Source organism: Trichoplusia ni, chromosome 22, assembly GCF_003590095.1.
Source record: "Trichoplusia ni isolate ovarian cell line Hi5 chromosome 22, tn1, whole genome shotgun sequence".
Classification (NCBI taxonomy): domain Eukaryota; kingdom Metazoa; phylum Arthropoda; class Insecta; order Lepidoptera; family Noctuidae; genus Trichoplusia; species Trichoplusia ni.
In genome coordinates, this window is record NC_039499.1 from 5,783,697 (window position 1) to 5,805,994 (window position 22,298).

At 39.3% G+C, this 22,298-nt stretch overlaps 4 protein-coding genes across 6 annotated transcripts in view; 2 read left to right on the top strand and 2 right to left on the bottom strand.

Moving 5' to 3' along the window:
- The first annotated feature begins 520 nt into the window (after nt 1–520).
- On the top strand, nt 521–4,667 carry LOC113504409 (pre-mRNA-processing factor 19). The gene is made up of 7 exons (XM_026886668.1): nt 521–639; nt 886–1,035; nt 1,303–1,436; nt 1,792–1,932; nt 2,085–2,267; nt 2,437–2,678; nt 2,791–4,667. Exons 1-7 carry the CDS (start codon nt 621–623, stop codon nt 3,419–3,421), a joined length of 1,500 nt encoding a protein of 499 aa, XP_026742469.1. The 5' UTR covers nt 521–620; the 3' UTR covers nt 3,422–4,667.
- A 341-nt stretch (nt 4,668–5,008) lies between these two features.
- Nucleotides 5,009–10,322, bottom strand: LOC113504593 (E3 ubiquitin-protein ligase RNF185-like). 3 transcript variants are annotated; one of them, XM_026886972.1, is made up of 5 exons: nt 10,210–10,322; nt 9,878–10,051; nt 8,880–9,018; nt 7,938–8,100; nt 5,009–7,165 (listed from the first exon to the last, which is right to left on the bottom strand). In XM_026886972.1, exons 2-5 carry the CDS (start codon nt 10,030–10,032, stop codon nt 7,068–7,070), a joined length of 555 nt encoding a protein of 184 aa, XP_026742773.1. In that variant the 5' UTR covers nt 10,033–10,051; nt 10,210–10,322; the 3' UTR covers nt 5,009–7,067. The 3 variants fall into 3 exon arrangements, with proteins under 3 accessions (XP_026742773.1, XP_026742772.1, XP_026742774.1); XM_026886971.1 differs by having other exon boundaries at nt 9,878–10,036; nt 10,210–10,321; XM_026886973.1 differs by lacking the exon at nt 10,210–10,322 and adding an exon at nt 10,115–10,194 and having other exon boundaries at nt 9,878–10,036.
- Nucleotides 10,323–10,458: 136 nt separating this feature from the next.
- LOC113504677 lies at nt 10,459–19,149 on the top strand. Its single transcript, XM_026887094.1, has 7 exons — nt 10,459–11,118; nt 13,079–13,311; nt 13,613–13,716; nt 14,375–14,528; nt 14,723–14,899; nt 14,974–15,930; nt 16,144–19,149. The coding sequence occupies exons 1-7, from the start codon at nt 10,910–10,912 to the stop codon at nt 16,416–16,418; spliced, it is 2,109 nt and encodes a 702-aa protein (XP_026742895.1). The 5' UTR covers nt 10,459–10,909; the 3' UTR covers nt 16,419–19,149.
- A 149-nt stretch (nt 19,150–19,298) lies between these two features.
- The window catches only part of LOC113504592, a 67,674-nt gene continuing 64,674 nt past the window's right edge, over nt 19,299–22,298 (bottom strand). Inside the window, exons 9-11 of the mRNA XM_026886969.1 lie at nt 21,418–21,568; nt 21,116–21,277; nt 19,299–21,023 (exon numbers count right to left, since the gene is read on the bottom strand). Of these exons, the coding sequence (XP_026742770.1) occupies nt 19,740–21,023; nt 21,116–21,277; nt 21,418–21,568 (1,597 nt within the window). The 3' untranslated portion in view covers nt 19,299–19,739. The remainder of the gene's footprint in view (nt 21,024–21,115; nt 21,278–21,417; nt 21,569–22,298) is intronic.

Genomic DNA, 22,298 nt, shown 5'->3' on the forward strand with positions numbered 1-22,298 from the left:
CTCATGAACCGTCATAGCTAGAAACTTGTATTTTTTTAATGATGTTCAGTTGCCGCTATAACAAATAATAAAATAGGGATTAAAGTTGTTTGGGTAACAAATTGCAACCGATTACAATTTTAGTTATGCAGCAGATAACACGCGCTTATTTATCGGAAATATCCAAGCAATTCGAGTCGCAACTCAGTAAACTCTTTTGCCTATGCTGTTGCCGCTCAGATCAAAATGATGGAGTCCAAAAACAAAAAAAAACGTTTCTTTTTATGCTCGCATATCATTCTGCTGATTCGGACAGACAGGCTCTACCCTACCTATCTATCAAGGGTTCTATTCAAAACTTATATGGTTTATTAAATACTACTATTATAAAACACTGCTATTTTAAGAAAATGAATTTAAAAAAATCAAAATATCAAATATAATAAATGTTTTACTCCATAGTCGATTTCTAAACTGATTTTATACCATTTTTTTCGTTACCTACGTGTTCCAATTTATATATTTTATATTCTGTTTTTATTTTCAGTCTGTTGTAAAATTTTGTTTGGCTCTGGGTTTCATGAGTTTTCTTTTCGATTTCAAGTGTTTTCTGGAAACTTTAGCTAGCATATTATTTTAAAATGGCTCTATACTGTGCAAGTAAGCTTAAAAGATTGTTATTTAATTATAAATATTTGAAATCATATGTTTTTTGCCCATGGCGCCTAGCTGCCAACTACCGGTTGCTAAGTCTTGGAATACTTATTTATTGAGCCACTTAGTAAATAATATTTTAGGGAGTTAACTATAGTATTATTTAGTCCTGTAAATAACAATTAGATCCAATAGACTTATCGGTATTAATTAACTAGAACTTGTGTTTATAACCTAACTTTGTGATTGTAGTATCGAATGAGGTGCCAGAGCTGCCTGTGGTGTCACCTACGTCGGGCGCCGTGTTTGAGAAGCGAGTCATTGAGAAGTACATCATAGAAAATGGAGTGGACCCCATTAACGGAAAAGAGTTGAGAGTTGAAGATCTAATTGAGATAAAGAGTGAGTAGAAACTGTTGAAAACTTACTATGAAACTACTTAACAATGTATTATGTAGGTACTATTATGTTTGTTGTATTAGGAGATTAGACACCCGAGTTTAAAGTAGCTAACCCAGTCAAGGCTGTCTCTTAAACAATAATCAACAGTTATTATCATCAATTGGACCATCATAATGTAAACCGCATAGCTTATATGTTGATAAACACACAATTGTTGTTGACATCTTCATGGCTTAGACTTTAAAATTCACATATTATTATCCACAGCTCCTCCCATAGTAAAACCAAAGCCTCCAAGTGCTACATCTATCCCCGCCACACTGAAGAGTATGCAGGATGAGTGGGATGCACTGATGTTACATGCCTTCACTCAGCGCCAGCAGCTGCAAACAGCTAGACAGGTACAATCAAATGAGTGCTTCTTATGTAGGTCAGATTTGTCTGCTAATGTTTTTAACAACTAAATGCTATTAACATAGGAACTTTGTATTACATCCAGTAAAAAATGATCTGAAGAAATTGGTTTCTTCAGTAAGATACTTCAGCTGCCTAATATTAATTAAATCTATATAAAATTAAGTAAAATCAAATGTATGTTAGAATAATTTTATTAATTTGTTGATGAAATGCTATTAGGGTCCATACAATGTTGAACAACCAAGATTATAAGTAACAGAGCAATTTCAAATGTAACTCAGGTCTGTAAATTTAATTTTCTATGACAAAAGGAATGAAGGCGTTGTATTCTGTGCTCAGGAACTCAGTCACGCCCTGTACCAGCACGACGCGGCGTGTCGTGTGATCGCCCGTCTCACCAAGGAGGTGACGGCCGCCAGAGAGGCCCTCGCCACACTCAAACCGCAAGCTGGTATTGTTGCACCACAACCTTCACACCAGGTACAGCTATTCTTATTATTATATATCATTTTAAATATGCTTAACAATTACTTCATGTTCAGACTTGCTTGTTTTCTGAATGCTTTGAAGCAATGTTTTAATATTGTAAAAAATTGTTGTCATCTTGTATAATGATATATTGTTGTGTTTAGGCGGAGGCCGGCGCGGCGAGCGGCGGCGTGACGGCGGCGGGCATGTCTGGCGGCGTGGTGGCGCGTCTGCAGGAGCGAGCCACCGCGCTCACGCAGGAGCGCAAGCGCCGCGGCCGCACCGTGCCCGAGGGGCTGCTGGCGCCCGACCAGATCCGCGCCTTCCTCACGCTCGCCTCGCATCCGGTACACACATGTTATACTACTAGTCACACATCAAATATGATATTCTATTTAACATAAATTCTTTACTTAATTCTATTCAAAATATAAGATTGTAAATTGGCAAACAAGTTGTGACAATGGCTGCTATCTACAATATGATAACACGTCTAATAGCATTTTTGCCTCTTAGGGTCTTCACTCAGCCAGTGTGCCCGGTATTCTGGCCCTGGATATCAACCCGTCGGACCACAGCAAGCTGCTGACGGGAGGCAACGACCGCAACGCAACCGTGTTCAACAAAGACACGGAGCAGGTGGTGGCCATCCTCAAGGGACACAGCAAGAAAGTCACGCGCGTCATCTACCACCCCGACGAGGATACCGTCATCACCGCCTCACCAGATCACACTATTCGTGTATGGAATGTGCCTACGTAAGTGTTGTTCTGGTTTTTGTTCGACTGAAAAAGTTTAATGGTTAATGTTACAAGACAAATCCTTATATGTTTACATTACAATTTAGTAACTTTTTTGTTTTGCTCACAGATCTCAAACTACCGTCATACTGCGCTCTCACGATGGTCCGGTGACTGGGCTATCACTCCATCCGACTGGCGATTACGTTTTATCGACGTCCACTGACCAGCACTGGGCCTTCTCGGACATCCGCACCGGTACACTGCTCACTAAGGTTAGCGACTTCTCAGGCGTGAGCCTCACCACGGCGCAGTTCCATCCTGACGGTCTTATCTTCGGTACCGGAACAGAGAACTCCCAAGTCAAGATCTGGGATTTGAAGGAGCAGAGCAATGTTGCCAACTTCCCTGGTCATGTTGGACCTGTCACATCCATCTCCTTCTCTGAGAACGGTTACTACCTTGCCACAGCTGCCGAGGATGCTTGCGTCAAACTGTGGGATTTGAGAAAGCTGAAGAACTTTAAGACTATTCAGCTGGATGAGGGTTACGCTATCAAGGAGTTGTGCTTCGACCAGAGCGGAACGTATCTGGCCATCGCGGGTACAGACGTGAGGGTGTATCTCTGCAGGCAGTGGCAGGAACTCAAGGTGTTCAACGACCACACTGCGGCGGCTACAGGCGTGAGGTTCGGTAAGAACGCGCAGTACATCGCGTCCACGAGCATGGACAGGACGCTCAAACTGTATGGAATAGAGTAGGTTGAGTAGCACTAGTCCCTATTATGTAAATTAATGTTTCGTACCAGCACCGAACTGCTGCATCCAGACAAGGTTCAGTTGCTGTAAGTCTAACTTTAAACGTGATTAATAGGAAACTATGATTATTGCTAACGCATCCACGTGACGGAGTAGTCGCCAGGCTACTAAGAACTTTCGTAAAATAAACAAACAGAACTTATTATTCACTCAAGTTCAACCATTGACAAATGTTGGTGCTTTACTTTCATTGCTCCAAACTAATTTCTTAAGAACATAATCTCTTTTTAAGTTTTATCTATAGTTAACTTTTGGTGGCTACAAATAGTGTCTATATTTGAACACTAATGCTATAAATTTGATTAGCTTCAGTTATTATATGTTTCTTTTTTACTGAGAACACTTGGTCGCTTTTACTTTAGGTCAATGTATTGATAGCCACCAACCACAAAGCAGCCCCGGTATGTTAAAGTAAGTCCAGATCGCTGCTTTAAACTTAATATTTATCTCGTATTGCTTTCGATTAAACATAATTATTCATTTCCTAATGTTAATACCAACTAATATAGCCAGTGACACGCAGCTTACTTACTTTAATTTGCGTTTCCACATTTTGCGTTCATTGCTAAGTTCCTGTGAGTATTAAAAAGTAATTATTTTCTAAAAACAGCGAAAGAAGTCAGTTGCTTCATGATAAATGTGTATTTTACTAAAGCTACGTCTGACCCAGCCAGTTAAAAGCTTTGACGCCTGTTCATAAAACAACCATACGAAAAGAAAAAGCAAAATTGGCAAAGCGCAGCGGAGTTTTTGACACTCGTAAACAGCCTGTAAGAGATGTGTTTTAGGAGTATCAGCTGCGCTGCGCCTCGTCAACAGTAGTAAGTAAGTTGCTTGTTTCTCTATAACTATGAATGGTGTTGATTGATCTATGAAATCGAAAACTATTGAAATGATGTATAAAAATTTATGGAATTCATATTTTAACCTTCAGTTAACAATCACAGTTATGAATAATAAATAGTTTTATTTCAAAGATTAAAGAAACTTGCTTGACTTCAATTATAATATAATAGAGTACATTTTACAGAGACATACCCGTTATTAAGTTTATTTAGACTAGGCTAGTTGATATGTGTAATTGTAAGAATATTTCTAAAAGCGTGGTTGTAGTTGTTTTTGTAAGAACAAAAGAACTGACGATTGTGGAAGTATTTCATTTCTTTATCAATAAAGGGAATGAATTCAATTGGAAAATGTTTTATTCCTTAGTCTATACTAATATATAATCTATACTTCTATACTAATATATAAAGCTGAAGAGTTTGTTTGTTTGTTTGTTTGAACGCGCTAATCTCAGGAACTACTGGTCCAAATTGAAAAATTATTTTTGTGTTGAATAGACCATTCATCGAGGAAGGCTTTAGGCTATAAACCATCACGCTGCGACTAATAGGAGCGAAGATACAATGGAAATAGTGAAAAAAACAGGGCAGGTATAAATCATATCTTTTACCCACGGGGACGAAGTCGCGGGCAACAGCTAGTCTTTAATAAAGATGAAGGATATGGTATAAATAATGACACTAGTTAGCATAATGTATCTTTATTTTCAAATTTACAATGAAAACAAACCCTCCCATCACAACGTAATTAGTTTGATATACAATTATATATACACTTATCATTACAGAAATATTAACATAAAATCTACCAATTCATATAATATACGTCTTTCCGAGTATCCGCAATGCCGTATTGAGCAACTACCATACATTATGTAGTCACACCATTAAACTAACGTAAAATATAATTTTAATTCTTTAAGAACAATAAACACCTATAGTTTTGCAGGCTAAATATTAAATACAACGAGTGTTGCTATAGAGTTGTGTACAAAACACAAACCTTAAATGATTATGGTTTTTACATGGAAACTCATACGCGATGGGGAATTACGCATGAAGTTCTGTCGTTGCCTTATGTGATGGATATGTTTTACAAACAGCAAGCGATAAATCAACTAGTAATGTTGTAATAACATGTGAAGGCTGTTGTTTGAGCGGCCCGTTTGTGTTTCTGTACACAACTCAAATGTATTGCATCAGTACTGGATCTTGTAAGACTAACCTAGAAGCAAACAGTTTGACAAAGGCCCCTGTAAAAGTAACAAGGTAGCACAGGTTTATACGCGTAGTAGCATACACACCACTCACTCTTACTGTGATAGAAGATTCGCTTAACAATCGACACATTGCCAGTCTCCAAACCGACGTACATGTTATAACGAAGCATTTTCAATAACTATGAAAATCGTCTCAGTTTACCATAACAAGATATCAAAGTCGATTTCAGTTTAAAATATTTAAGTTATTTCTAAACACAATATATCTGAGCTATCTACTATCGACTTGGATAAATGGTCACAGATGTAAAATAAATAAAACTTCTTAATTGGACATTTCGAACACGGCTTGTTCAAAAAAACAATATCATAGGAACAAGCCATTAATAGGTACTAGTGGAGAATTGTAGAAAAGTAATATTGTACAATAACAATAGGCAGGTTTGTTTTATTTTCTGTTTTCTCAAACTATTTCTTCGATATTTCAAAGGAAGGTATCGTCAAATGAATGAGCTTCAGCCTACAAATCAGTGTTAAGATATATACAGTAATGTTTATTTGACCGAAGCTGTACAGTAATGCGACATTCGCTTAGTCTATCTATATGGAGAATTCTGTTATTATTCGACAAACAGTAGATGCGGCGCCTTTTTGCCAGTGCTCTGGAGTGCAATAGTGAAGAGGTCGGGCGCGTGTGGCCGCCGCGCCTCGTGTCGCAGCATGAAGAGCGGGGAGCGAGCGACGTCGATATGTTTACACTTGTCATCAATGAATTATCATGATGTTTTCATGTGAATATGGGTGGTGCATCGCATCTATATGTATAATTAACTACTCAAAGACCTTGTGGAACATTAACCTAATCTAAATTACAGAGTTATGAAGATTTTTATCTCGGTTCTAATAAGAGATGCATTTTTTTATTATAATACCGTAGCTGACGGCGCTCAGATGTATTTTTTACAGTGACTCAGTCACATGGCGATGTGAAAATGTATTCCATGACTACACATAAAGTAGTAACAACAGAACATATTGTAAAAACATAATACATTGTTACATTCACAAACACACTAATTGTGTTAAAGTAGATAATCTAGCCCCCTTTGTCTTCACATAAATATACTTTAGAAGGCGTAAAAAATAACAGATTTCGTTGCTTGCTAAATTCAACCTACATCTACTGCAGTGTAATGTTAAATTGAACACAGTATGTAAATTGTCGCTCACGAAAACAATCACAATCGCAAGCGACCCACACCACACCTTAATAGAATATAACAGACTCTCAATCCATACTCCACAACATCTTTCATTTGTTCATCAACATTCTGACGCCGTTTAGGTGCAGAGGAGAATATAGGAACCCACCAACAATTTTATCAAACAAACATATAGGAAATGGGGAAAATTTAGGTAAAGTCGCGAACCAAAGTGTAAACATACCGAAGCACACCGGTGGTGACAGGCGAGTCAGTATGGGTGCAACACGCGGCCCGTGGGGAGCGGGATCGATTCCGGCGGTCATGCGAAGATCAGCCACAGCACGAACAGGATGGCCACCCACAGGAATATCTTCGATAGGAACTGCTCCTCTACGTACTGGGCGGTGCCGCGGGGTGCTGGCCGGACAAACAAACACACCAGATTTGTACACATACTTACTATGTTACATAAGAGCCATACTCCACTTTTTCATTTGGATTTGTCAATAATTGAACTATCCAATAGATATAAGCTAGCTTTACCATGCAAAGGTCGGAAGTCAATGTAAAATGTTCTCGTCAACAACATCTAAGCAGTCTAGTTTACTCTATCATATTATGTTTACTTGTTATTGTTTTCATCAACATCGTAATCAGTTTTCATCTGATTAAAAATTTAACCTCAATTACAACGTACGATTAGGATTTCGAGCCAGTAACGTTTACATTCAGGACGAAAATTTAAAAGACAAAATCAGGATGACGAAGTTCTGAAAAGCTTTAGACATACTGCATACTGAATCAGGCTTTTATATCCTAGCAGCAACCACACCGTCACTAGATGGTTGGACTGTCATTATAGACCGTACCCTGTGGACTTCAATAGCTACAGTTTAAATTTTCGTAGATATTTTATTGTCATTTATGCTTTGCACAGACCAGTCATAAATATGGTAGGTGAACATTTTCTCTTCGATTTTTTTTTTCTTGTGCCTATTTGTAGGTAGTGAACCTCGCGAGGGCCGAGGCCGATTAGCACTTGACCGGATTTCTTTAAATCGCGTTAAAAAAGTTTTATATCGGTGCTTTTAAAACACGATAAACTCGTGTTTTAAAAGCACCGATATAAAACTCGGCGTTGAACATTGTTATTGGTAATATACGGCTCTGCGGACAGGTCGTTACTCACCGGCACTCGGTCTCGGGTCCCCAAAGTTAAATGTCGAGGTGAAGACTCCGAAGGGGAAGGCGCCGATGCCGAATGACATGTGGAAGCCCTCGCCGAACCCGAAGCCGGGGAAGCCGCTGTTGTTCTCGGGCTCCGTGCGCTGCCCCGCAGGCCGTGGCGGCACCTAATAATAGTAGTAATTACACGTACTTCTCTTGAACCTCTTTATACGGTTAGCCCAAGCGAAGGCTTCAACTGCTCCACCCGACTATGATGAATCATACATAGAGTATTTATTGTATCTTTTTTGTTTCGAACTTAGAACTTAAAACCTCATTAAGCTTATACCAGTGTCTTGCGACACGACAACCACAAACTTTTGGTACCGTGTATCTCGTAACAGGTGTTTTTTCTATATTAAGATAAGCAATAGAAATACCGTGCATTGGTTTATGCATATCTATTCGCATTGAAATTGTCTGGACTTCAAAAGAGACTGTGACCCCTTGAGTTTGTTTCGACATTTCTTCTCAGGGTAGTCAGATAGGAAATGTCGACTCCAGCGTTCTCAAAAAAATAAGACATGCAAAAGTGATGATATATCCTACTTACAGAATAAATGATTTCATTTCATTTCAATATGATATTTGAAGGTGTATTGTACATATATACATATTATGTATATTGGTCCTTGGACCCGCTTTTTACGTCATTACTTGCTGATGTTTAATGTTATGATATGTGATTGCGATTAAAAAATGATGTGTCATGTTTAATGTGCACAAAAACTTCTAACGAATTTACCATGCAGCGCAATATTGGCCTCAACAATCTCTGTAAAGATGAACAATCTGACATAAAAATAGTTGGTGTTCACTTAAAAAAATCATACTGAGAAATTTATTGCTGCTTTACTGATTTCTATAGACAGACATATTTTGGGGTTTAAGCCAAACCACACACCTTATTCCTTGGGTCCTCTTGTTTAGTGTTACCTCTGCCATACAGCGGAATGACTTTGTCTCGGCTTATAGCTGCCTTGCAGACGGGACACACTTGCCGACTAGGCCTAGTCTCTAGCCATTGGTGCAGGCACGGCCAACTGTTGCAATGGGAATACACATAACATTAACAATAACCATCATCATACGCCTTAAGTAACCCACTGCTGGACATAAGCCCCTCATTATTTATACCATTTTCTTCTGTTACTTGCTCTTTGCATCCAAAACTTTAATGATATTTAACAACAACAACTTTTGTATTTATATATTGAGCAGTTTATAAGTGTTTTTGAATTCAAGTTATTTCTTAACACTAGTCAATCTAAAACAGGTCCTTTATAGAAACATTCTATGATTGCAAAACATCCAGCAAGAATATTTGAATATGTATTTAGTGATGAAATATTATGAATTTTGAATTCATTTAAATTATGTGAAGGTGTGTAATTCATAGTCTTCTATATTTATTTTAAATAAGAACAACCTTTATTTTATATGTTGTAACATATCAATGCCAAATTTTATAGATATGTTAATCAAAAGTTTATGTCAAAAGAAATTTGAGAATGAATTGTTAAACCTTAAAACAGTACAGTGTACTGTCAGGGTGAAAGGTGGTTCACCTGTTTTGTTCAAAATATACTAATGAACTTGATTATTTCTTTCACTACAAACAATATACAAACTTCTTAGCATTAATTTTGGCTAAAAAGAAGATTGCACTTTAATACAATATTTTTTTTTTAATGTTACCAAGTTTAATATAAGTTTAATGTAACTTCAATTTAGAAATCAAAGGTGAATAATACATTAATTAAATTCGAATTCAATCACAATATAGTGAATAAGCACTGAATATATACAATTAACATTTTAGAACACATTAGCATTAATTTGTGTTTGTGTTCCACTTAAATTTTGATTATGTGTATGTATAACGAGCGCTTAGGGTCGTACCAGAACAGGTGTCCACACATGCTAACGACGGCATCTCGCGCTGTGTCCAGGCAGATGTTGCACTCCAGCATACGCTCATCATGTTTATCGTCGTCTCCACCAGCATCACCGCCTGGCGCCGACGCGCTTGCCCGCGCTTCGCTCGTCTCGGCCATCGCTCTGTTCGACAAACCACTACACAACTGATCACGTCAATTACAAATAATATAAATATTCAACATAAAACCTTATCACTACCAGTGACGTTCCCAGTGTGACACGACAAAACTTTTCAGGATTATTTAAGCACTCATTTAGATCAATTTTATTAAATATATATAAATTAAAATCACCTGAAACTGTTAAATTTAAAATAATACTCAGCGTATTCTCACAGAAATTATAAAAATAAATAAATCACATCCCCAATCCCGTGGTTTGATGATCTGTCATTTTTATGTCAAAGATTATAGAGAAGTGTCACAGAGTCGATACTCTTGAACTTTTTCGACGTGGCTAAATTAATTATTTTTCGTTTATTTATAATGCTATTTCATTTTAATGTACTTCATTGACAAGAATATAAAATAATTTGAGGATGAAACATTTTTTTTAAATAGATGTATCTAGTTACTTACATTGAACACCAAATCGATTTCATTTGTTTTTTAAGTTTTTGACGTTCTCTTTGCGTCGACTTCTACATTGCTAGAGTGTGATTGGCTATTCTTTGTTTTTCTTCTGAACCCGTCTTTGACCGGAATTATATTTTACGCAGTCGATAAATATTGTACAAGGAGAACAAATGTCAAGATTCTGCCTGTGAACTCAATATTTTGGTATTCTTTATAAATTAATGTTAGACCTATGAGAATAGTGAACTAAACAAGGTTACTGATTGTGTGTGTATCGTGATTGATTGAAATCAATAATTACAAAGTGGTAGTCTAAGAAATATGTTGAAAAACAATTGTGACGTCACAATTCCAATCAGCTGAGGCGGTGTGAGGGAGCGTTGAAGACGATAAGTGCAGTAAAAGAATAACAAACAAGATGGGTGGAGCAGTGAGCTCAGGGCGCGACAATAATGAGCTGATAGACAACCTTATGGGCAGCAACTACATCCGCACACGAATGGTGGAGCGGGTGTTCCGCTCGCTCGACCGGGCCGACTACATGACGCCTGAGGCCCGAGACCAGGCTTACAAGGATCTAGCCTGGCGGAATGGGCCACTACACATGTCCGCACCATGTATATACAGGTAATCTAGACTAATACTTGCAGCTATCAGATACGAAAGTTGCAATCAATATGTATATATAGGCCACTAAACTTATATAGTGAAGGTACCCACTTCAAGCTAAAATATGATGATATGCTATTGCAGTATTTTTATATGGCATTTGTTTCCTTTGGTTAGGCAGTACAAAAAATCAATGTTAGCTGCAAAGTCATTGATCAATGCAACAGTATGATGTAGGTAGACATAGCAGTCTGCACCAACAATAAATCAATGTATTTTATGTAAAATTGTCACCATCTTGTAATAATAACTACCATTGTCAACATGTGGCTGACTAAAATAATACTTACTTGATTTGTATACATATATACACATTTATATAATGTAGGTCTTACCATCATAAAGATATTTAGATAATCTTTTTGTTACAAATGATTCAGTGTTATTAGTCAATTTAGGTTTAAAATCAGAGATCATTTCTTTAGTTTGTTTGTACAACATTCCAAACAGAGGTCGCTCGGTAATCCAATATTTTTGGCAGGGAGAAGTCAAAATATGAAATTCATTTGATTTGATTTTTTTTTAATTATATGAATAGTATCCTGTCTGAACAGGGCATCCCGTATACATAGCCTGGTTATTTTTAGAGATTATCTTAGAATCTGTTGGATTCCAATACAGTGTAGTTGGGGCATATACAAGGTAAAATATGTTCATTTGTACAACAGTGTAGATTAGCCTAATATATAACAGCTAAAGGCATGTTGCAACATAAGCTCCATATTTGCTGTATGTATTAATTATTCAGTATTGCTACAAGTTCATTGTGCTTCAAAATATAAATTTGTAATGTATTGAGATTAAACAGTTCTTTTTTATGAAAAATCTAATTTTATTTAACTGTTATTTGGTTGTAATACTTCTAGAGCCTAAAGGAAGGTAGGTACATATCATGTTACTAACATGTAGTTCACTATGAGCAGATTATATTTATATACATACAAGTTATACTTATCATACAAAACCACCCTACACACAATGAGCTAAGGAGCCTACAATGTTTAGAAGGGAGCCATCAAGTACCAAGTAGTATGGTATCGCAGTTGAAACATTAAAAAGCCTTTTCTTATATTACTCAAGTCATGTTTACAATATCAGGTTTTCACTGCTTAATGTTTCACAATAACATAATAATTAAAACGAGTTTTGATAACATGTCTGTTATTGTCACTCATATAAGATCTTATATTGTTGCTAAGTTTAAAATACACTCTTATCAATTTAGACTATCATGCCACAGTTAAGGCTGGAAATAGTAGGATTGGCATATACATAGGTGTATGTTTATGTAGCACTGATGTGACTGGGAAACAGATAAAGTTATATATGGTGCAAATAAATACTTAGTATATTTATTTTGTGTTAAGTCAGAATATTTTGTTTTAGATATTAAACATGATTGGTAGTGTTTATTAGAATTTGTAGAGAATTTCACTGTTTTGCTCTGTTAAGCATCACATATGTAGTTTTGTGACCGAAATAAAATTATTATAAAGAAGCATTTGCAAAATATGCATAGCCATAACTTTTGGTTGGAAATGTGCTAGATGTTTTTGTACATGTATTTAAGCATGTATTTACATACATCATGAAAATTGAATTGCTTTTAAAAACAACAATTTGTTTCATGTTGAGTAATTAATTTCACACACTAAAGGCTTATTAATTAACATCTGTAGAAAAACAAAGAGAAATTCAATCTCCAATTATTAAGTTTCTGAGGTTATAGCACAACATAGTGGAAGAGTAATACGTGGACTTGTAAAAACTGAACTGCTTCCGTTGGATTTTATTATGAAGAATATTCAAGACATCAGTGAAAGAGTTATATTTGGGCTTGAATATAAATATCAAAACATTTTCAATATTCATATTTCTAGTGTGTTTCAAATCTTTAATGAAATAACGTATATTGTAGCGAGGTGTTAGAAGGACTGGAGCTGAGGCCGGGGCTCTCGTTCCTGAACATCGGCTCCGGCACGGGCTACTTCAGCACGCTGGTTGGGCTGGTGCTCGGCTCCGGCGGCATCAACCACGGCGTCGAGGTCCACCCCTACGTCGTAGAGTACTCCATCAAGAAACTCGGACAGTTCATTGAGAATTCTCCCACTTTGGATGAATTTGACTTTTGTGAACCCAAGTTTTACTGTGGTACGTGAATCTGCACCTTTTTTTTGCGCTGCCAAACTGCACTCCCTGTTAGAGGTCACACATGAAATTAATTAACTCATTTAACATGGTAAATAAAAATCTATTTTAAAACTATGGTATAAAGTTCAAATTACCATCAAACAACAACTATTTTGTTTATGTTATTTTGCCAGATTGCTGTATCTCATGCAAGACGTTTTGTATTGTTTATGAATTGACAAATGGAGTACTATTACTGTAGAAATGCTCCAATAATTTCAAAATATGTGAAAGAATTGTTAAAGCAAAGGTTTGTTTTTAGGTAACGGGTTATGCGTGGCTCCACTGCCGACGCCCTACGACCGTGTGTATTGCGGGGCTGGTTGCCCTGAGGAGTACCAGAGTTACTTCAAGCTACTTATAAAGGTATACTGCACAGCTGCAATACACATGGACTAAGACTGAATTACTTTAGCTTAATATTTTGAGACTGAATAGAAACTGATGTACTGTAATAAATTGTAATGATTTAATAATGCGATCCAAATGTTTAGCTTCTATGAGAATCTTCTCAATAGAGGTGGTGCGTCGTACATGCGTCTCTGGCGCTTTGTGCGCTCACGCAGGTGCCGATCATGCTCGGTTTGTCTTCCTGACGGAGGTAACCTAGTTCAACATTATATATGTATTAGGAAAATGAAATCGATTTTAGGTATTCTTGTTATCGTCGATTATGTAATATTTCCCCATGTGGCTATCGTTCTGGATACCCAACGTAAGTAGTTTAGATTTTAGTTCTACAAAATCTTGCTATATTTGGAAATAAAAGGTAAGCTCAGTAATAAAATACATAAAACATAATTGGTAGATGCTTAAAATATCTTTGTTAATGTTTTCGTATTGCCTTCAATAAGGCCGAGCGTGAGTTCTTGGGTTTGATTCCCAATTCGGACGAATTGTAACTATTCGGCGCCTGATCGGACTTTACAAATGTGATAGAATATGTTTTCTCCCTACTTCTACGGTAATGTGGAGTATATATTTAAATGTCGTAGTGTTGACGTGGTGGTGTGTTTGTGGCAAGGTGGGCGGCGTCCTGGTGATGCCTCTGAACGACAACCTGGTGCAAATTAAGCGCAACGGCGTCGACGAGTGGAGCTCGCGCAACCTGCTCAATGTGTCGTTTGCGACCCTTAAAATACCCACCCACGAAGAGGCAGGAGAAATCATCAAGCTCGGTAAGACACTCGGCGTTGCTTCTTGAAAATAGTTGCTTTTTTCCAGCTGTAAAACAACTATTTTAAATGAAAGTTCTACACATTTTTCGTTATTTTATTTGATTGTTATTGCTGCGATGTCAAATGATTAGCTAATGTTGATAGTCCAGAGCGCAGTAGATAGCAGTATTTGTAAGCTTGTGCGTGTGTCGCAGAGGAGCAGACGCCGGCGCGGCTGCAGGTGCTGGCGCGCGCGGTGGTGCGCGGCGCCATGCGCGCGGCGCTGCTGGCGCGGCACCCGCACCTGCGCGAGCCGCCCGCGCGCCGCCCGCCGCCCGCCGCCACCTGCCCGCGCCGCATCTGCATCCCCATCGAGGACGACAGCGACGTCGGTGCGTGCACGCCCACTCTCTCATGTTGCCACGCGCTTAACAACCACTAAAACACAAATTTCATTCCATTGCAGAGGGCTTAAATGCACTACACGATTTGGACCACGTGAACGGCGCCAATGAGATGAATGCTCTCCTAAGTCTCGTGTTGAGTATGGGTCAGAACCGCGTGGCCGGAGCGCTGCGCTTCGACTCTATTGATTCGCCGTCTGACTCTTCAGCCGACGAAGCAGAGGGAGATGCTGGCGATGGAGACGATGGAGACGACGGCGACGACCATCCTGATAGGCCTGACGGCCAGGTAGAGGCTGAAAACCAAACTGTACATAGTCCCGATTGTCCGTTGCATGAAAGCCGGCCTATAGTATTGGAAATCTCACAACGACCACAGCCGGGTCCATCATCAGACACGCGTTCCAAAACTACGCAAACTTCTAAAACACAGAAACTTCCTGAAGTGCCCGATCCGGAATGGCTTGAGCATCCTGAGAGGCCCCTACCTGGACAGTCGCCATCCCCTGAAAGGCAACAGCCATCTCCTCTTCCAGACGCTGACGACAATCCCGAGTGCAGTGAGGAGTATCACAAGCTAGCGCGCTCCTGCCGCGGCCTCCTCACCTTTGAGTTTCAAGACGAGCGTAGGAATCCTCCACAGACCATCTGCCTCGGCGGGCCGAGCACGTCGTCGGACGCCGGCTCCAGCACGGACACTGAAACTAGAAAGGGTCCTGACTCTATCGGAGTGCCCGCTGAAGTAGAGATATACTTGGGCAAGGATAGTCCGGGCACATCTCACGATATGGAGTGGAAGACCTCCGTGACTCAAAACGACGTTTCTACCAGTGAGGACGAGACTACAGAGACCTCTAAGGAATTGAAACGGAAAAAGTTGGACAGCGGTATCGGCGAGGGAACTACCACGTCCAGCGGCTCCTCGCCGGTCAAATCGGAGTCAATTGAAGACACGTCTGACGGTGACCTGGGCCGCTCAGATAACTTGTCTGATGAAATAGACGACGATGATACTAACTGTAAGTTGTATTTTTGTTTCATCTTATGCTCGCTATTGGCGTTTTCTTAACACTCAAACTCATTGAATCTAAAAGTCATTGAATTTTGTTTGTTCATATATAAAAACGAAAAGTAGACAAACGTTAGATAGTAACTAGGTTAAAGAGATGCTATTCGAATAGGCTTTTTCCTTAGGCGCGTGTGGTTAGTGAGAACGATATGTTTGTGTGCAGGCCGGCGTCGGCTGCAGAAGCGCGGGCGCGGCGCGCTGGGCGGGCAGTCCGCGTCCACGTCGGGCTCGGGCAGCGCGGACGAGGGCGCGGGCGGCGGGCGGCGGCGCTGCAAGCGGCGCGCGGGGGCGCGGCCGGAGGGGGCGCGCCCGCGCCGCGGCGGGGCCGACGCGCGCCGCGTGCGCCTCTCCATCCTCATGAAGCGCGGCGTCAAGGAGCTGCCGCTGCCCTACGCGCTCAAGAAATATGTTAACCTCGGCCGCTGCTTTGAGTTCTAATTCTCGCCAGGTAACATCATAGTGCGCCTATCGTTAAAGGAATAGACTGAAACTCGCGATCTCCTCAAATCGATATCGCGCTAAATCTATGCGATGCATTTTACTACCCGACTTCAACTGAAATATAGTCCAACACAGAAGCCTATTTGTTAAACAACTAAATGTTTCCTTGACAGCCTATGCTGTCAAGGAAACAGATTAAGCATGATGCCTATACAATAGGCACATATTACTCGAAACTTCGGCGCTGCAACACGTCGAGCTATCTCAGAAAGATGCAAACATTTATTTTGAAAATAACTGAATATATTAATTGTTTTAGTCGATTTTCGTATCGAATAACAAATCTAGTCGATTATGTATAAACCCGATATGACAGGGGCGACTAGTGGTGTAATTTTGTATTGTAGATTGATTCAGTTATTTTCAATTTAAAACTAGTTGCCATGATAATTTAAGTATTTCAGTAAATACAGGTTACTTTTAAATTAACCTTATACCCATAGTATGTACGGGAACAGATAAATTATTTAGTGATGTCGGAGGTGCGAGAACTGCGTATGACTTTGCTCTCTTTTCTCATGAGTTACGACAAAATGCCATGCCTAAATAATTGATCTGTGTTTAATTATAAAGTCATTAACGTTAGAGCCATAATACATAAACAATATATTATATGCACTAGGGTGTTAAGGAGCTAGTTCTGCAGCATGTAACGCTGATACGAAAATAAGTCCATGAACAGAAATCTCTTATACGACCTATATTTGCACTCTAGTGCCACTCTCTCTCATAAACGTTTCTACTCCTAAGATAATCGCAATAGGCAACAATTATGTCGCTGACTGTAAAATCTCGTCATTAAAAAAGGTGGAAGAGATAAAGCAACATTTATTACAAAATATTTACACGCCAGTCGCTAGATCTCTTTCTAAGCGTATAGATTAACATTTTAAATTGTAAATAATCTCTATGTAGGTTATGTTCGGGCACTTTCATAGAATGTTCTGGACATGGGGATGCTTCCAAAAAAACAAACTTACTTTTCATTTCGTAACACGCACGCGAGACTAAATAAACTGCAGGACATTTAAGTAAAGAATTACTATGACCGTGAAATATAATGGATTCATAGAAAGGTTATTTCGTACGCCGCACCGGCGAGTCCTGCAGCTATTCTCTCATAGTCGTCTACCACTAAGACTGTCGCTACGCTGTCACGTTCAAATGGCCCCGCGTCAAACGTTTACATTGTACTATGCATATTTTGATCCCAGTATATTTAAACAGTAGTTTTTTAAACAGCAACACCATATGAATTACTTAGTATATATCTTAAGTGTTGTTTTATTTTAACGAGATAAATATCAATTTTAAATTTTATTGTCACCCTGATAATCATACTTCAGTAAAATATGTTTTAGGTAATTTATATTGTCTCATTGTTTAAGCACAGCATGCTTGCTTGCATGTTTCGGTTTGAGTTAGGCTCCAGCACATATACGCACACCTAGTCAGAGTTTAATTACCATCTTTTGATTTCGGGCCATTTGGACAGACAGCGAGTGTTATGTGTCATATAAATACTGTAACTTTAGTCGACTATATCGCGGGGTTTCTGCTATTTATTTAAAACGTATTCTTCTCTTTAATATGCACTTAAAGTATTTATGTATATCATGTCGATCTGGTGAGCCTTTATGAGGGCTTTATAGGTCTCAGTTTATGAAATAATTCATGTATAATAATGACAATGTACTCTTTGTATGTTAAGCTCCTCTAAACAATATAATACTTAGGAAACTACTGTTGTTTGTTTATCAAAGAAATCTTTTAATTTGCTTTATATTGTAACCTGTTATGTGATTATGAAATATGTTTATTATAAATCAATGCATTTTTATAGTTTGGTTAGCCTTTTTTTAATATCTTCCATTTTATGACAGACTAACGTAACTAATATTGTGGTATGTATTTTATTATGAGTCACCTGATACTACAATTTATTGACTGTTTAATGCTGTTTCTTGAGGGTCAGCTTAAGATTGCCAAAATACCTTGAATCTGTGTTTCAAGTCAATGCCATAAATCTACACCTAGACCTATCTGCATCCATAGACCTGTAAGTGATTTTTTCAGCTGAATTGTTAGTCGATTGATGCAGCTAAATTTAAATCTGTAAAAACCTTTATGATACTTGAGGTTAAGATGAAATGTCATTATATAATTGCTTATTTGGTGTTCAGTTTCTCCTTTCATTAATAAACACCTTTTTGTTATTACCTCTCATTTTAATTAACATAAAGCTGCGTACTGACCACCGTTACAGGGTGTAGTGAAACATTTAGTTGACATTCAGTCTGCACGAGTGGTCGATTTGTAACATGATAGTTGATACATTACGCCTCGTAACACTAGTCAGTACCGGTCTTTAGTTTGACACGACACCAGCGGTAAATTCAACTGAAGTTGAGTGTTTATGTCGACTTGAGCTAGGTATACACACTACTTAACTAATACAACATTTAGCAATTGTTTGTGATGATGTTGTTGGACTTGTAGGAAGAGTAATGTTGTATGAAGTATGATGCTATACTGTTGTACGGTCGAGTGGCGTGTGCACCCAGCTTTAGGGAAGTTATGATACTTGTTTATACGATATTAATTGATGTACATAATAATGTCATTTGTTTTTGTTGCTAGTAATAATTATAATGATTTGATTATGAGACTTCCTGTTTTATTTACTACTAATTGATATTATGTTCTCGTCATGAAATACTCCGATCGTTAAAAGTAACCTAATCAGTTAGTAATTTTCATGTTGTAAATATGTCGGGGTAGACTGCAGTAAGAATCAGGGTTCAAATGAATCCATAGTGAAATGCATAGTATGTTTATTGTCTTTTATACATCGCAGCAACTTACAGCTATGTCTTAAATAAATACGTTACAGTTAGGTGAGTATTACGCGGTGGGTGCTAACGTAGTGCCTATTTACAATGATCTGTTTCAATCGTACGTCTACTGTCATATTAATATACCTACTATACATTATTTACACTACTATGGGTGTCTCTAGATTACCTATTGCTCCAAAGTATTTGATTGGTTGGATATTGTTTGTCAATTGGGTTTTCTAACTTTGACCTAATGTTGATTTGGCACAACGTATTATTATTTGCGATACAGCCGGATTTTTGATCAAATAATCGACCTTATTTTAGTATAATTTGTTCATAGCCTCATATCGGCTATTTATTACAAAAAAAAACTTTTATTCAGACAAGGATATCTCGGGGTACTTGTGCTCGTCAGGTGCTAACACCATTTGCCAGTCCTTCCATTAATTCTAACAGGCATGTGAGTGTTCTCGGGGTACAGGTCGTCCGCGGCCGGCGCCTCGCAGGCGCTGAGCCCGTTCAGGTGTTTCCTGGCGGGACGGGGCGTCGCTCGCCCGGCGTCGCGGATCCTCTCCCGCGCCCACTTGTCCGCCGCATGGGTCCTCTTCACAGGCCTTTTATTACACTCGGGCTCAGCTTGCTTGGCCTCGGAAGCCGGTCTGCTCGGCGTTTCAGATTCACTGCCATTTATCAAGGAATGGGCACTTCTAGCTTTATGAAGCGACAGTCGCAGTGGCTTCCTCGGAGGTGTCGGTCGCGACTTGACATCACTGTCTTTCCGCTCTTCGTTCTTTTTGTAATGACTCATTCTGGAACCTGTCTCGGATCCGTAGTCTATCCTCGGCGAGCTGCTATACATATCTCCGTTCGGAAAATCAGACTCCGATTCAAATTCTGAAGACTTGGCACTTCTAGAGTGCAGCTTCGAAGTTCTCCGGCTGGACTTGCAAGCGTTTTCTAAAACTTTTCCGTCTATTCTATGATACATGTAGTGTCGTTCGGATTCTAGTTGAACATCTTCCGAACTCTCGTTCTTCTTTAGTTTTCGTAACCGTTGGGACCGTTTCAGTTGTTCTATTATTGACAAAGTTTTTCTTTCCGCCCAGTTTGTCTTTTTGATACTTTCTTCTATCCTGTCTGCAGCTTTCTTTATTTCATAATGTCTGGGGTCGGCACTGACCGAGGAGTGTGTGTCGCGCATGTCCAGGTCGCTGTCTGATCTAAAGTATTCCTCACATTTGGATCTGCTGAGTCTCTCGTTCTTCATTCGCTGTTTCTCTATGTGTCTTTGGTTCCTCTCGATCATGCGTATCGCTGCGTCTGTTTCCGCGCTGTAGTCTATGCCCCCGTGTATACAGTGATGTGACAGCGAGTGACGCATGCGCTCTGCTTTATGCTCTAAGCTGTGGGAGCTGTGTGATCTATGATTTAGGGGTGGCGATGCTCTTGGAGATATAGCTGCTCTGGACGATGCTCCTGAAGCGTTGGATCTTGGCCGTATCATTGGCAAGTTGGACTCACACCCGTCTAATCCCGGTAGTTTGGCCACGATGGCGGTGATGTCCGGGCCTTTCTGGAAGACTTGCACTTCAGACTTGGGGCTGGGTTTGGACTGTGGTTCTGTCGTGATATTGATGTTGGTCACGTTTTTCTTAGTTTTGTTTACTGTTATACAGCTGTCGTTGCTGCTCACGGAGTGCAGCTGGAAAGTAATAACATGATGATAAGTACTTTATAGTTTATAATAATATTTATTCTTTAAACTAGTGTGGGTTTCGAATAGCGTTAACATACCTGTGTGTGCCTGCTGAGGAGTTCAGCGACCTGTTCCTCGAGGTAGGAGATGCGGTGTGTGAGGCGCGTGTTGTCGGAGCGGAGACCTTCCTTCGCCTTCTCCGCGTCCTCGGCTGCTGATCTTAGTGCCCCCAGCTCGGCCCTCAGCGACGCTGCTTCGTTCTATGATATAACAGTTTGTTTTGCCGTATAAATAAAACATATTTTATTATTAAAATTGCTTGCACTGCCCTCCGCTTCTATACGGCGTAGGTACGAAGGTAGGTAAATTATTACAACCAGTACAACAATAAAGTACGTACCTGTGTGAAGCCGTTGGAGAGTGTAGTGTGCGCGGGCTGCGTGGCGTGCCGCAGCAGCACCAGCCGCGCGGGGCTGGCGGCGCTGGTGGCGCGCTGCAGCTCCTCCTGGCTGCGACAGCCCAGCATCGGGGTGCCGTTCACTTCTATTAACCTGCCGAGATAAACAGTATTCAAATCAAAATCAAGAGTCATTTATTCAAATTATAATTATTAAGTTCAGGTAAGTTCAGGTTCGCCCACCCTTCACCGCTGAGTGAGGAATACAATTGATTGCACGTTTAGCTGAGTGGTTAAGATGACCATGCTATCTACTGAGGGCGATGTGACGCGACTTCGATCCTGATTTGTGAAAAGCATCGCGATACAAGGATTAAATAGCTGAGTGCGGGAACGTTAAAAAAGAAACTAAACGTCGCAATTGCTTGTTAATTAATTTAATTGTATTTAAAGGTTCATAAGTAGAGTCCAAGATATATTTAATCAATAATCAGATAGTTTGTATCTGTAGATAGATCAGTCCAATCTATCTACAGGCTTGAATGTTGGACAGTAGTCACGGTTAGAGCCGAGGGACCTGGCACAGTGCACGACGGTGTTAAGTATTACTTGTTATTAGGCATTTTTTTACATTGGATGTACTTTGTTAAATGGCCAGCTTACGTTTCATAAATACATTTGTGTAAAGAGTATCTAAGTGAAACTGTCAACGCACCTGCAAATAAATGAATATTTAAAAAAAAATGCCTAAAACAATCCAAGTCCAGTAAAAAAACCTAACGCACGCACATTGTGCTTCCACGAAAATAACTTTCGTACAAACTACAATACGCAGTGGCGTGTAACTCGGTGGATATTTGACTAAATGTAGATAATTGCATATT